The sequence below is a fragment of the Triticum aestivum genome, chromosome 5D (genome assembly GCF_018294505.1).
Source record: "Triticum aestivum cultivar Chinese Spring chromosome 5D, IWGSC CS RefSeq v2.1, whole genome shotgun sequence".
Lineage (NCBI taxonomy): Eukaryota > Viridiplantae > Streptophyta > Magnoliopsida > Poales > Poaceae > Triticum > Triticum aestivum.
Window position 1 is genome coordinate 365,918,597 of NC_057808.1, and position 14,503 is coordinate 365,933,099.

A 14,503-nucleotide genomic window follows, 5' to 3' on the forward strand; every position below is an offset into this window, starting at 1 on the left:
GGACCTTAAGTGTGTAGACCCTACGGGTTCGGGAGACATGCAGACATGACCGAGACGCCTCTCCGGTCAATAACCAACAGCGGGATCTGGATACCCATGTTGGCTCCCACATGTTCCACGATGATATCATCGGATGAACCACGGTGTCGTGGATTCAATCAATCCGTATGCAATTCCCTTTGTCAATCGGTATGTTACTTGCCCGAGATTCGATCGTCGGTATCCCAATACCTTGTTCAATCTCGTTACCGGCAAGTCTCTTTACTCGTACCGCAATGCATGATCCCGTGACTAACGCCTTAGTCACATTGAGCTCATTATGATGATGCATTACCTAGTGGGCCCAGAGATACCTCTCCGTCACACGGAGTGACAAATCCCAGTCTCGATCCGTGCCAACCCAACAGACACTTTCGGAGATACCCGTAATGCACCTTTATAGTCACCCAGTTACGTTGTGACGTTTGGCACACCCAAAGCACTCCTACGGTATCCGGGAGTTGCACGATCTCATGGTCTAAGGAAAAGATACTTGACATTGGAAAAGCTCTAGCAAACGAAACTACACGATCTTTTATGCTATGCTTAGGATTGGGTCTTGTCCATCACATCATTCTCCTAATGATGTGATCCCGTTATCAATGACATCCAATGTCCATAGTCAGGAAACCATGACTATCTGTTGATCAACGAGCTAGTCAACTAGAGGCTTACTAGGGACAGGTTGTGGTCTATGTATTCACACATGTATTACGATTTCCGGACAATACAATTATAGCATGAATAATAGACAATTACCATGAACAAAGAAATATAATAATAACCATTTATTATTGCCTCTAGGGCATATTTCCAACACTTACTTCGCTTTAATTTTGTTTGTTTGTTTTGAGGTTGCTTACCACATACATTATGTGGTGCCCTTAGAGCATCTACAATCGGACTTGATAAATCCGGCCCCTCAAACGCCCGCGGACGTGATCGGGCGCGTTGCGAACAGTGACTGGTCACGCCTCAAATTAGCTCCACTGCATCCGCATCTCTCATATTTGAACCTCTAGATCCATACAAAGCATGCAAAAGAAATCCTACGTACTACCCTACCCAATCTTCGTCGTCGGAGATGTCCATGACGTCGGTGTCGGGCGCCAGGTGGACGGGCGCGTAAGAGGGCTCCTGCTCCTCCTCCTCCTGCTCGACCTCATCCATGTATGCGGACATCTTCTCCTCCTCCGCAGTGTGTTGCGCCTCCATCTCCTGCCGGCGACGACGCCTCGCCTCCGCATCCGACTCCGAGCGGATGGAATCGAGGATGGCCTGCTGCTCCGCCTGTAGACCCGCATCCCCGGCGTCCCCCACATCCTCCTCCTCCTCCTCCTCCGCCTCCCCCAACTCCTCCCAATCCACTACATCCAGAGGTAGCCCCGCAGCGATCCGGGCTTCGCGCCTTGCCCAGATCTGCTCAAGGAGCTGCAACCGGCGCTCCGGCATTAGAAAGGGGTGGTCCCTTATCCGACGACGTGGGGGCATGGCTACTAGTTGTGGGCGGACGGGGAGTGGAAAGTGGCGGCGACAGCGGACGTGCGATGGGAAATGTGGAGGGGGTAGGGTTTTGGTGCCGGCAGTCGCCTTAAATAGCGGGCTAGGAACTATGCGGCCCGCCGGAGCGGCGCCATGTGGCGACATCAGTCCGACGAAGGAGACGTGTTTCGGGCGATTCCGACTGGGACCCCGATGTCAGTCCAATGTAGCGGGCGCGCCCGGACGCCCCTATATTCGCCCCATATTTAGGCTGGATATGAGGGGTGCCGGTCAGTCCGAGCGTTTAAGACCCGTTTAAGGCGCCTGGCTAGGTCGAAATTTCGTAACCTACCGGTGACCGCCCGGACGTTTGATGCTGGTTTGGGATGCACGGCTTTAGATGCTCTTACTCAGCTTTAACGAAGCCTAGGTCCTTCGAGACTGATATTTTTTCTCCCTTTTCTAAAAAACTAGTCCGAGAATTTCATCCGGATGGTACAGGAGGATGGGGTATGCTGGCTAGAGATAATGAGGGGGTGGTCATTTGTGGGTCAACTGGATACCTAGTACATCAGGCTGAAGCTCTTCATGCCGAGGCGTCGGCCCTTCTGAATGCCATCCAGGTAGCCGAGATACAAGGGATGGGACGTGTTGTTTTTGAAACGGATTGCATGGCTCTCCAACATGCAGTATCCTCTACTAGCCTTGACCGTGGTCCTCTTGGTGTGCTTTTCAGGGAGGCAAAGTACAAGCTTCAGCTAGGATTTATTGATTTTCATGTTTCATATTGTCCTAGAAGTTGTAATATACCAGCTCATATGCTGGCATCGTATGGGTGCCGGAGCAGTGAGGAGTGCCAAGCTTTATGGCCACCGAATCTCCCGTTTGATGTAACTGATGTTGTGACCGTCGATTTGATCGGTCCACCGTAAGTTTTGGAATGCAAGGTGTTCCAAGTTCAAAAAAAAAAAAACTAGTTCGAGAATGATTGGATTAGTTACCAGGGGCATTTTGGTTATATCTCAGCTATTCAGCTGTACATCACGATCGTGAAGTCGTGAAGACCTGGTATTGTTCATGCCGGTACTTCTAGACCACCTGTCGCTTCCTGTGGAAAAAGACTGCCCCGACATGCATGTCCCCAATCGCTCCAATGTACTGTACTGGGGTGACCTTGACTCAACGCGTCTCTCCTTCGTTGCAACGAAAGTAGGGGGTTTATAGGTTTGAAAAATACAGAGTGCGTGCGGTGCGGTGGTGCTTCCGGCTCGCATGAGACAGCATCCCAAGTCTCCGCGAGTACTGACGCCGGGTGTACTGTGTGGGCAGAACGTGTTACGGAGAACCCACGGCACTGCGAATCGGTCCATCCCGCCGGTTTTTCCCCGGCGAGCTGCAATCACGGCGGACCAAACGAGTGGAAACCTCGTTCCTAGTACAGCGAGAGCTTCTCAGAAGACGTACTGCCTCACAGTGACACTTCCTGCGTGCGTGGCTCCGCTAATCTTGGAGCGAGTAGCTGATTCCGAATAAACATTATTGTAGTCGTCGCTAGGTGGTCTATGAATCTGGATGTAATTTTTATTATTTTTTATGTTCGTTATACTGTCATAATTGAAAATGAATAGATCAAAAGTTTTCTCGCAGAAGAAAAAGGTTGCGTGAAAGGGCGACCAACATTATTGCTACAGTAAATGATTTGTGAGGTAATATTACAGAAGATCTGTGTGGTAATAATTATAAAAGAGGTAGGTTCAGAGCACTATTTGGAATTCAAGTTATTTTGAACATGTGTAAAAAATTCAGGTTTGGACCATCCATGCGGCATGCGCCTGAGATTTTGTGTGGCATTACCTACCTTCTGGAGGTTGTTCAAGTGAGATTCTTTTGGGTCGAGCAAAAGCTTGGCCAACATACGCTCGATTAATGTTGGAGAATTTTAAATGAGGCCGATGGGTTCTTATGGAATTCAGTGGCGGTTAATGGGGTGTCGGAAGTTTAGTTTAAGCGTGCCTACATTTCTGCTTGACTTTGTTCATGTTTGCTGCTATGACCAAGGTTTATTATTTTGTTTCAGGATTTTTTTTCCTGTGCAAGCGCCGAGATCCATAGATTTTGCCAAATTAATAGAAAGTTCCAAAAGGTCACCAAATTCAAAACTCTAGCTCTTACATTCCTTTAGAAAACTCTAGATCTTTGGAACCAATTGATTCTCTTTCTATAGCAACAGGTTTTATATAGTTGCTTTGTAGTCCCTTCGTTTGTTTTTATAAGACGTTTTGGACAGCCAGCTTTGAACTGTTTTGGGCACTGTCTAAATTGTCTAAAACGTCTTATAAAACTGAACAGAGGATGTACCTGTTAACAATCTGTATAATTTGGACAGCAGCACACATACAAGTACTGTACTTGCATAGCAACAGGTTTATATAGACGCATGCATAAATCATCTAGGTTCCATTTTGGAGCAGCAGGGAAAACACATACCCTTGTAAACACATCACAGTGGTTCTTACTCTAATTAACATAACAGTAACTCATATAAATATTCAACAAAAACTGAAATTCTTGATTCTGCAAGCTTGTACAATAAAGGTTCTTATAGTTTACACCATAATGCATTTATTCACAGCCAATCTTCTTTAGTCCGGACAACTTCAGAAATATAGATTCAGAACCATGCAGATATGCATCTGCTTCTCAAGCTTATCCACCTGAAACAAGTAGTACAACTCTCGCTGAAGTCATATGTAGCTGGAAAAAAACGAATCTGTAAGCATCAAAGCTTCCTGTAAGTAAGCAAGTAAATAATCATGCAAGTATGCTTATATGTTGGAGAGAAAATCCACAGAAACTTAAAGATATTGTTATTAGTTTAACCATTACATCACATCTGAAGATATTGTTGGAGAGTAAATAATCATGCAAGTATGCTTATATGCATGCATAGGGCAGGCGGTGCATGAGATCAGAATTGACATGACCAAACAATGATGCAAACTCTGATCCTCCCAAAGAAAGAATTTTTATCTGTGACTTTCTAGCGCTTCTGCGGGAGAAAGCCAAGAGAGGCAATGAACAAAAAAATACAGCAGACTGACCAAATATTTCTAGCACAAATCAGTCTCTGACATCCTTGTTGAATAAATATAGGCTACAAAGTTATTTCAGTATAGCAGATGTGCGCTATTCAACAGATACACGGTTATCACTGAAAATCTGAATTTACACCATTCAGAGTTCAACCATTTCACTAGATAATTTGTGTTCTAGTGGAATTAATCATCATTGCCAATCAATCCAGGCCGTTGGCATGATCATCAATTAGTTACTTACATCTTTGAGCGGCGGAGTAAGGTCACTACGATGAACAAATGACCAACAAAAAGTTCAACAAATCTTTAACCTTGCTCAAGAAAATGACAGGTTCAACCATCTTAGTCAAAAAGAACTACCAATAACATGGGAGATGCCAGGGGCAATATCTTGGAGGAGGCGGGCCAGGATCAGTGGGGAGGAGGCAGCAGGTAATGGACCGGGAGGCGTCAGCGACCACGAAGTCGGGCAGGAGATGGGGCATCGGGGGTGACAGCCGGGAAGCCAAGACAGAGGAGAGCGTGCAGCTGCGGGCGTAGCCTTCCTCTCGCGCAGTTACCGGCGATGGCTCTTGTTTATTGAAGTCAGGTTTTAACTCTCTACTTTTGTTATTGGATGCCTATTCTTTTATCATTGTTTTTTGTTACCATTTGCATTTAAGATCATCTGTAAACTATATAAGCAGTAGATTTTTTGAAGGGGTACAAGGCTTGGAATTGGAACTGCACAGGGCTTTTACTACTACCTATATCCGAAGTATGACGTAGAAATTATAAGGTGGGCATACGAACTGAACTTTCTCTTAGCAAGAACAACTGCAGCGAACTACATTACCAGACAAATACATTTTACTCTAAAGAGCTCACATCTCTTATTTCGTTTTGAGTCAACTGAAAGTAGTTCTAAAATTATGAAAATATTCGTGGATGCAGAATGCATGATGGAAGATCTAAATAAAAAAACACATGGTCAGAGAATGTAACAAATCCTAAAGTGTAAATCAGAAGAAGGTGTACATCAGCTCTGTGGCATCCATGACTTGACAGAATGGCATCATGGTTTGAACGTATTACATATGGACGCAAATAATCATGGCATGATGGAAAAAAGAAAAAAAAAGGACAGTTCAGTTCTAAATCACAAAAATATTTCATATACCTTCACTATCTGTTAACTTCTACGACCTGCTGGTAACTGTGCTTACTTTCTGGAGGGTAGAGAAATTGAATGAACATAAATATATGACTCTATACTCTGCAGTTTTAGTCGCTCAGAAACCTCACACATATATTTTCGGTGAGTTAGTGGGCATACACAGATGAATTAAGTTTCATTATTGTATTGGAAACATACAAGAAAGCTTACATTCTTTTCCAAGCCCTTGTTCCAGACTTTAAGCTCCTGGGTTTGTGTGCTCAAGCATTTCATCTCCTTGGACTCGAGAGTCAGCTTAACTCCCAACTTCCTCTCGCAGTACTCTAGTTATTTCAACTTCTCATCCAGCTGAGACCTCAAGCTCTTGATTTCCCCTGAAATCACGCAGGAATCCTCTCTGAAATCACGCAGGAATCCTCCTGACAGACCATCGTAAACTTCTCATCCGATTCCTAGTTGCAGCTGATTCTGCCCATTCCGACAGCTGCAGACATAACGTAACAAAAATAAACACAAACTTAGACAGGCAGGAGATACGACACAACGTCCAGTTAATTTATCAACCATAGAAGCAAACCAAAGCAAACTAGCATGGCAATACGATGCGTATTGGGTGGTCTGATATTCATTTTTAAGTACAAAATTCTGCTATCGTGCAGTGGACTACTCCTGCAGTGCACAGGAGCTGTAAAAAAAAAAATCATAAATAGAATTTCTTTACACACCCCTTTTGTGTCATTTTAAAGTACAATTTCTTTACACGCCCTTTCCTTTTTTAAGAAGAATTTTGTACGGGAGGTGGAGAAATGCGCCTCATTTCAGTGGAAGGTCACGGCGGCGAGGATGCTGCAGATCGGCCGGGGAGAGATGCTGCAGATCGCTCAGGCGAGGGGTTTGGGGGAGAGAAGCTGCAGATCGGCGGGGGAGAGCAGAAGAGGAATGGCTCGACCGACAGTGCGAGCCTATCTATCTCGCGGAGATGGGCCCCCAGGTGCCGGCCCAAAAGTCTTTAAACTAATAAGCCCATTAGGCTTCTCGCGTGAACTTCAGCCCATAGATCACTTCGCGCTCCTCCGATTCGCGATGAGCCCAACCGGAGCCCGCCTAACATTCCCCACCCCTCGCGACCTCCTCGCCTCTCTTCCCACCTCCATCGCCGCCACTCCCTAAACCTCACCACCAAACCGCAGGCGCTCAAACTCCTTCCTCGCTCGCGCCACCGCCACCGCCACCTCCCTCCGCGCCGCCGCTGACGGGTCGCGGCAGCAGACGAAGCTGCGGAGCGTGCGCTAGAGGGAGAGATGGGGGGCGGCAGGAAGCGCGGGCGCTCGCAGCGTCGTCACTTCAAGCAGGAGCGCGAGAACGTCTGGAAGGACAACCCCAGGCGCCCTCCCGCCTCCGCCGGCGAAGGAGGCGAGGGGAACGGCTGGCAGCCGTTCGCCACGGAGAACCTGGCCTTCGAGGCCTACTACAAGGTGCCGACGCCTGGTTCAGATCACGCGCAACTTCCCTTTTTGACATTTTTGGCTCGATGACATTAACATGGAGCAGTGCTAGCCCTGTGACATTAACTGGATGTAGCATTACTTAGAAACTGGTGATGTGGCTTGTTTAGATTCCTATTGAATGTAGATTTGTGTATGCATTGCAGGGGCAGCAAATTGTTCCGGAGGAAGAGTGGGATGCCTTCATGAGCATGCTCCGGAAGCCATTGCCAGCCGCTTTTAGGATTAATGCGAGGTAACTTTGCTTTCTCTGAAACGTAAGCATGCTTACATATGTATGCAAATGGCCTGGACTCGACGCAATTGGATACTGAATCGACAATTAAACCTAATAAACTTTCTGAACTAAGAATTCCCTAATTTTATTCTCTCCAGTCGAGAGCAGCTATGCTCTGCCCTCTGCCTTGTCCAACTCTGAGACGGATGCAGCAGCTGGCAGCCGCATCCTCCTTGCATATGAGTTCCTCCACGTAACAGTTAGTGTGTATGAACTATTACTGAAATAGAAACTTCCTGGCATGTTTATGTTCTAGATGAAAGACCAGCTACTGTCTGTTAACTGTGATCAACTAGGTGAAAGATCAGCTAACTTCTCGAGAATTACATTTTGGTCTGCCTCCTCCGAACAAGCGCTTTATTTGGGAATTCTGTGCTACTCTTTTCAAGAGGATCCGATTTTCATGAATATTTTCAATAAATTGGTGTTATTTAGTTAGTAAGCATATCTGGCATTCTGGCTGTTGCTCTCAATGTTTGTCAATTGGCAACTATTGTGTTTGTTGGCAAAGTTTTGGACTTACTCCATGGAGGTATATACTCGTTCCGTTGACAAGCAAAGGATGATATGATTTCTGTTCTGGTTTGCCTGCTGGTCACTTGCTTTGGTTAACAAGACATTTAATTATGAACACATCTGTCACCTTCTCATGTGTGTTTACTTTCCAAGAATATAAACAACCGACCTAATAGTTAGAGCAAAAGGTACTCTTTGTATTAGGGCCCCATTTTACTTTTTTTTATGTCAGGTATAATTCTGATAATTTTTTTTTGTTTAAGGTTTTATTCTTCTATTGTATTAAGCTAAATGTTTTTATTTGCTTCCCAGCTGTCAGTTTTATCAAGACATTTGTTCACAATTAGAAAATGACTTCAGGAAGTCGTTAGAGTCTGAGGTAATTTCTTAAAAACTTATGCATGCATGTAAGTTATGCCCTTGATATTTTCTATTTCATAATACTTCTGTCATGGACAGGTCAGTGATGACCATGAAAAAGAGGCTATTCGGCCTTTGGCCTGGTACCCTGGCAATCTTGCATGGCATTTGAACTTTTCTCGGATGCAACTGAGGAGAAACCAGGCACTTGAGAGGTAAACCGACCTTGTACTGCATGCTGTTTATTTTAAATGAACCTTACCAAACCGTGTGCAGTATAGGGTACATGACTACTTGTTAAACTGGTGTTTCATACAAATGAATATATTTAAACTTCACAATTTTCTTTTGCATAAAGTGATGTATCATGCTCTATCGAGATCATGCTTGTCCCTTAAACGTTGTTTAATGAAATCCAAATTGTTTAATATGATTGACCGAATTAAGTGAAATCCATCATGAATCGGTTATCAAACTTGCTGCTTCAGCGATTTGCCTCGAGTTCTGTATTCTGCGATTAACAGTTCACCGAAACTTGTCAGTTACCTCTTTTGAAACTTGTAATGTCATATTGTGTATTCATCTTATTCTATATTTTCTTGTTGACGATTCTCATAAGATTTTTTAGGGTGCTAATTGAACTGATAGAGTAGCTGTCGACCTGTAGTGGCTTAGATAAGCTGATGCATGATTGCATGAAGCCATATTGCAAAAGCCAATGACGAGCTTGTTTGTCACCCACCCCAAATTTCTTCGGAGAATAAAATTGTGTAACCATTGGCATGCTTAACAATATGCTGCCGTTAGAAATTGTAACACTCGAAGCTCTTATACTTAATATTCTAATGACATGTCATTGTTAATTTAACATCTATTTTTTTGACCCAGTTTCCATGAATTCTTGAAGCAAGAGAATGAAGTTGGTAATATTACCAGGCAAGAGGCTGTCAGCATGGTGAGTGCTTTATGTTTACTTCGAAGATGCCCTATGTTGTTTATCTATGATGCCTTACATATGTTGGGGCAGTTCTTGTCTAAACGATGTACATTGCTTTTGCAGGTCCCGCCTTTGTTTCTGAATGTGCAACCTGACCATCATATTCTTGACAGTATGTTTTATCCATCATTACACATGTTAATAGTGTGCAATTTGCATACCATACTAATCCGGTTTGTAACGTCCATGCCCGATAAACTAGTTGCCAAAAAAGGGTTTAGAGTTCTAGAATGAGTTTTCTTTTTGTATAAGTGCAAAAAAGTCGAAAAAGAAAAGAAAAACATAACATCCAGCACTTATAGCTACACAATTTGTCCATGAGGTAGCTGAATCTTTCATTTAAGCCCATTCTTTTCAGGTTGTTTTGGCTTAAACTTATTCACACAGTATTTGAATACAGTGTTTTGATTTTTTGTTTGAGAGGAAAGGTTTCTGTAACACAGTAATATATCTCGTGAATTTTGTGACCTTGTGCAGTGTGTGCCGCTCCAGGGTCTAAAACTTTCCAGTTACTTGAGATGATCCACCAGTCAACAAAGCCTGGAGTGCTTCCAACTGCCATGGTGGATTTCGTCATCTATTACATATAACGGATACAGCTATAGTTATTTACAGTTTCTATCAATTCTGAAAACAAAACATTGATTTTATCATCTGTTATTAATAGTTTGCACTGTCTACTCTGTAATCAGGTGGTAGCTAATGATGTTGATGTGCAAAGATGCAACCTTCTGATTCATCAGACGAAGAGAATGTGCACAGCCAACCTGATAGTGACAAATCATGAAGCCCAGAATTTTCCTGGCTGTAGCCTTGCAAAGTTCTGTCCAGAAGCATGTGCAGAGTCCAAGCTGCAGAGGCTGGAATTTGATCGTATACTGTGTGATGTGCCATGTAGTGGGGATGGAACTGCCCGTAAGGCTCCTGATATGTGGAGAACATGGTAAATACCGTACCATTTAGCCTGTTTGCTTCATTTTCTCCTTAGTTCCTTATCTACTGAATTGGCTACCCAGGAATATTGGCATGGGTAATGGACTTCATCGTCTCCAAGTGGAAATAGCTATGCGTGGTAAGTATTAAAATATACTTACACCATTATCAAATATGCGTTTCGCTGAATTGTTAAGTTGGTCTAATGTATATAAGCATTCTATGTCACCTTTGTGGTTCCCTTGCACAATTCACGATTGGCATCGTAATGTTTCGTGCCATGAAATGTTTCATGAATCTGAGTATTTGATCACATGATGAGTGAGAGATAACATACTGCTTAGGATCCTGGATCTTGTTAAGATTCTTATAACTCTTGTCAGATGCATACATTATCAAGATATGTATGCTGGCTTTGATTTTCTTTTGCAATCAATCATGTGATATACAATTTTGCTCTCAGTTTAATAGTTCTGACACTTTCCAACTATGACGGACAGATGATATGCTAGGTGCCCTGTTAATGATTTGCTACTAAAAGAAGTTAAGATTGTATTTTTGTTGTCAGGCATTGGGTTACTTAAAGTGGGCGGAAGGATGGTCTACTCAACATGCTCAATGAATCCTGTTGAAAATGAAGCTGTTGTTGGTGAGGTAATTTTTGTTGCTTGACTTCTCTCTCTGATATTTAATATAATGTACTAATGTTTCGTGTTTGATTTGGTGAGGCTTTTTATTTTTATATATTTGAATAGTTTGATAAAATCATAAAATGGTGTCCAGTGCCCAACAATAATTGTCAGAGAAATGCATTGAGATTTGACCACAAATCATGCTCATTTTTTAGCATATTGCTTTTTGCAGGTTCTTTTATATAGTTGTTTTGTATGCCTTATTGTAACATTGATTGATCATATTTTTCCACTATATAGATTCTGCGGAGATGTGGGGATTCTGTTGAACTCCTTGATGTTTCTAATGAGCTACCTGAATTGATCCGCCGTCCTGGACTTAGAACCTGGAAGGTTAGTGTGCCTATCTCTATATCATGCATATTTTCTTGTTATTTATAGTAGCGTGTTTTGCCCATCAGGTGTTTGTTTTCCTAATTAGTCATGGTTTCTTGTGAACCTGTAACTTGTCATCCTTTGTGAAGGTTAGTACAAGCAGATCACGTAAGATGTTGATCATCTTCTATTTCATGGTCTAATTAGGCACCTTATTTACTAACAATAATCAAAACATAGTGTGCATTGGATAAAGTGGAGATAGGATTTGCACTCGCATGTCACATCATACAACTACATCCCAAACATTTTCTGTTTAAATGTAATTTCACTTTTTCGCATTGTAAGTTTTTTAAAGAGGTGTAAAAGAGATTACATAAAGAGGAGAGATGTCCCAATTTGTATCAATATTCTACTAAGAAGAATAATTCCTTTTCACACTTCTTAAAAAAATATGGAAGTTTGCCACACTTCTGCAAGGACAATTGTGTAACAAGTGACGTTTTGATTTGCCCAGTTGCTGTTGTTTTTGGAAAGTACTCCCTCCGTTCCTAGATATAAGTCTTTTTAGAGGTTTCAAATGGACTACAACGTACGGATGTATATAGACATATTTTAGAGTGTAGATTTACTCATTTTGCTCCGTATGTAGTCCCTTGTTGAAATCTCTAAAAGGACTTATATTTGGGAATGGAGGGAGTAGTTTGCATTTTATTCTTTTGTTCTTGTTGTTCTCTAACAAAATTATCCTACCCCAATTGGCCTGTATACATTGCATAATTCCTGGCACTCTGCTCCCTTCCGTGATTCTTTCTAATTATTGCAGGTACGGGATAGAGCGTCTTGGTTGGGCAGTCATAATGATGTACTTCACTACAGGAAGAATGCAATATTGCCAAGTATGTTCCCCTCGGGTAAAGGTACCACGGACAGCTGTACGGCGGGTGGCAGTGTTGAGGTCAACATCAATGCAGTCGATGCAGATATGAATGAGTCAGGGGATATGGTAGAGGGAAAAGAAGAAACGAAGATAGCGACCAGTGACAGCAATAACGGTGACAATGCCAATACTGAAGAGATAAAACAAGATGAATCTGAGTCTGTTAAAGTTTCAAGGGGCTCAGATGAAAAAACAGATTCAGCCTCCATCGTTACAGAGCATTCAAATTTACCGCTACATCGTTGCATGCGAATTATTCCTCATGACCAAAACAGTGGAGCATTTTTTATAGCAGTCCTTCAGAAACTCTCTCCGCTGAATGGTATTATCTTAAATCCATCTATTCCATATGTTTCAATTATTATTGCATCAAATCTCATAGTAGATACTGGTTCGTAGTACTCAAGTACACTATACAATGAACATAATTTCAGAGAGTCTGGTGGTAGAAGTGATGAAAGGTGAGCGCAGTACCTCGAAAGACAAGGCTTTGAAATGTTCGAATGGTCAGGGATCAGATACGGTGCCGGCTGAAGAAATTTCAGTTCAGCAGCCAGGGGTTGATGACACCCATGTTCTTGTTGAGCAACAAAACAGAGACATGGATACTGAAATTTCAAAAGATAAAAGTTCTGAGGAAGCTAAGGTGGTTGCTGGTGAGGCGCAAAATGATCAAGCGACAAGGAGAGATAAAAGAAAGACCCAGAACCAAGGCAGATGGAGAGGGGTTGATCCTGTGATATTTTTCAAAGACGAAGCGACAATCAGAAGCATAGTGTCTTTCTACGGCATCAAGGATTCATTTGCCCTTGAAGGCCATCTTGTGACTAGGAATCCTGATACTAATCATGTTAAAAGAATATACTATGTCTCAAAATCAGTTAAAGAAGTTTTGGACCTCAATTTGAAAGTTGGCGAGCGGCTGAAAATCACCTCACTTGGCTTAAAGATATTTGTAAGTGTGCCACTAATTTCTGTTTATTTTTTTCAAGCTTTTCTTAGAAGAGCAAACTTTACATAAACACTGCTACCATCTTCTGCCCATCCCTTGTCTTTCAGGAAAGGCAGTCGTCAAAGGAGGGTTCACCATGCACATTTAGGTTGTCATCCGAGGGATTGCCTCTGCTGCTTCCTTACATCACCAAACAGATTCTATATGCATCTGCAATAGACTTTCAGCACCTCTTACAATACAGAATCATTAAATTCCCTGATTTTGTGGATGCAAAATTCGGTGAGCAAGCTTCAGCTTTGCTACAAGGTTGCTGTGTCGTAATCTTACGTGAAGGTAAATTACATTCCCTTTTCCTTTTTGAGCCTTCAATTAGAAGTGAATTGTCACAGTTTGATTGCAGCTGAAGCATCTTTATAAAAATTCCAGGGCATGAGGATCTAGAGTCCATAGGCATGGATCCCTCTGCAATCGCCGTTGTTTGTTGGAAAGGAAAGACCAATCTGTGCGTCATGGTCACTCCCATGGATGGGAGGGAGCTGCTTGAAAGGATCTCATTTCGTTTCGGGCTCAAAATCCCAAAAGTTGATGATGGGAAGCCCGACCTGAAGAGTGATGATGGATCAGATGAGCAGCCTGATGGTGGCGCCGAGACGGTTGATCCAGATTGTGTGCCTGAGAGCAAAGCATCAGAAGACATGGATATCTCAGACGTCAAGGACACGGAGTAGCTCGGTTTGACACCAATGCAAGGAGGCATGTTATATCTCGTTTCGATGATGCAGCAGAGACCGCTACTTGGCTTACGAGTTGATGATTACTCTAATGGGAGTGTTGTTGCCTTTCCTTTGTTCTTCCTGTAGGGATTCTATCCTATTGCATTGCCATGAAAAACCACACCGCATAGTTGGTGCTGGACTGCTGGTTGCTCCCCTGTAACGTATCAGTTTGTTTTTGGTGTGATGTTGGCACACGACTGTCGAACGGAACTCGGAACATGAAAGTGGACAATTCTAATTTGCTCGGGGCATTTTGATCTTGTGTGTACGCGCATTCTTCTGGGTGTTTGGGGGTAGTCATTCCGGTGATGGGAATAAGAGGAACTCGTGCTTAGAAAACGTGTCTAATCTCAGTGGTCTGTTCTCAGTGGTCTCTGCCGTATCCGTAATGTGTAATCTCAGTTGTCTGTTCTCTCCGTTGTCAATAAGAGGAACTCGTGCTTAGAAACGTTTTGCACGAGAACC

At 42.9% G+C, this 14,503-nt stretch overlaps 1 protein-coding gene across 1 annotated transcript; it reads left to right on the forward strand.

The window, feature by feature from the left end:
- Positions 1-6,901: 6,901 nt before the first annotated feature.
- LOC123121800 (RNA cytosine-C(5)-methyltransferase NSUN2) lies at positions 6,902-14,298 on the forward strand. Its single transcript, XM_044541858.1, has 15 exons — positions 6,902-7,247; positions 7,424-7,512; positions 8,383-8,449; positions 8,530-8,645; positions 9,319-9,385; positions 9,491-9,539; positions 9,905-9,990; positions 10,120-10,370; positions 10,444-10,499; positions 10,929-11,014; positions 11,293-11,385; positions 12,194-12,629; positions 12,742-13,262; positions 13,367-13,595; positions 13,689-14,298. The coding sequence occupies exons 1-15, from the start codon at positions 7,074-7,076 to the stop codon at positions 13,988-13,990; spliced, it is 2,622 nt and encodes an 873-aa protein (XP_044397793.1). The 5' UTR covers positions 6,902-7,073; the 3' UTR covers positions 13,991-14,298.
- Positions 14,299-14,503: the final 205 nt, after the last annotated feature.

Excerpts from the sequence above, each read along its gene's own strand:
- LOC123121800 (XM_044541858.1), top strand. The coding sequence starts at position 7,074 with ATGGGGGGCGGCAGGAAGCGCGGGCGCTCGCAGCGTCGTCACTTCAAG. Across the intron at positions 8,646-9,318 it reads AGAAACCAGGCACTTGAGAG|TTTCCATGAATTCTTGAAGC; the intron begins GTAAACCGACCT and ends TTTTTGACCCAG. Across the intron at positions 10,371-10,443 it reads CCTGATATGTGGAGAACATG|GAATATTGGCATGGGTAATG; the intron begins GTAAATACCGTA and ends TTGGCTACCCAG.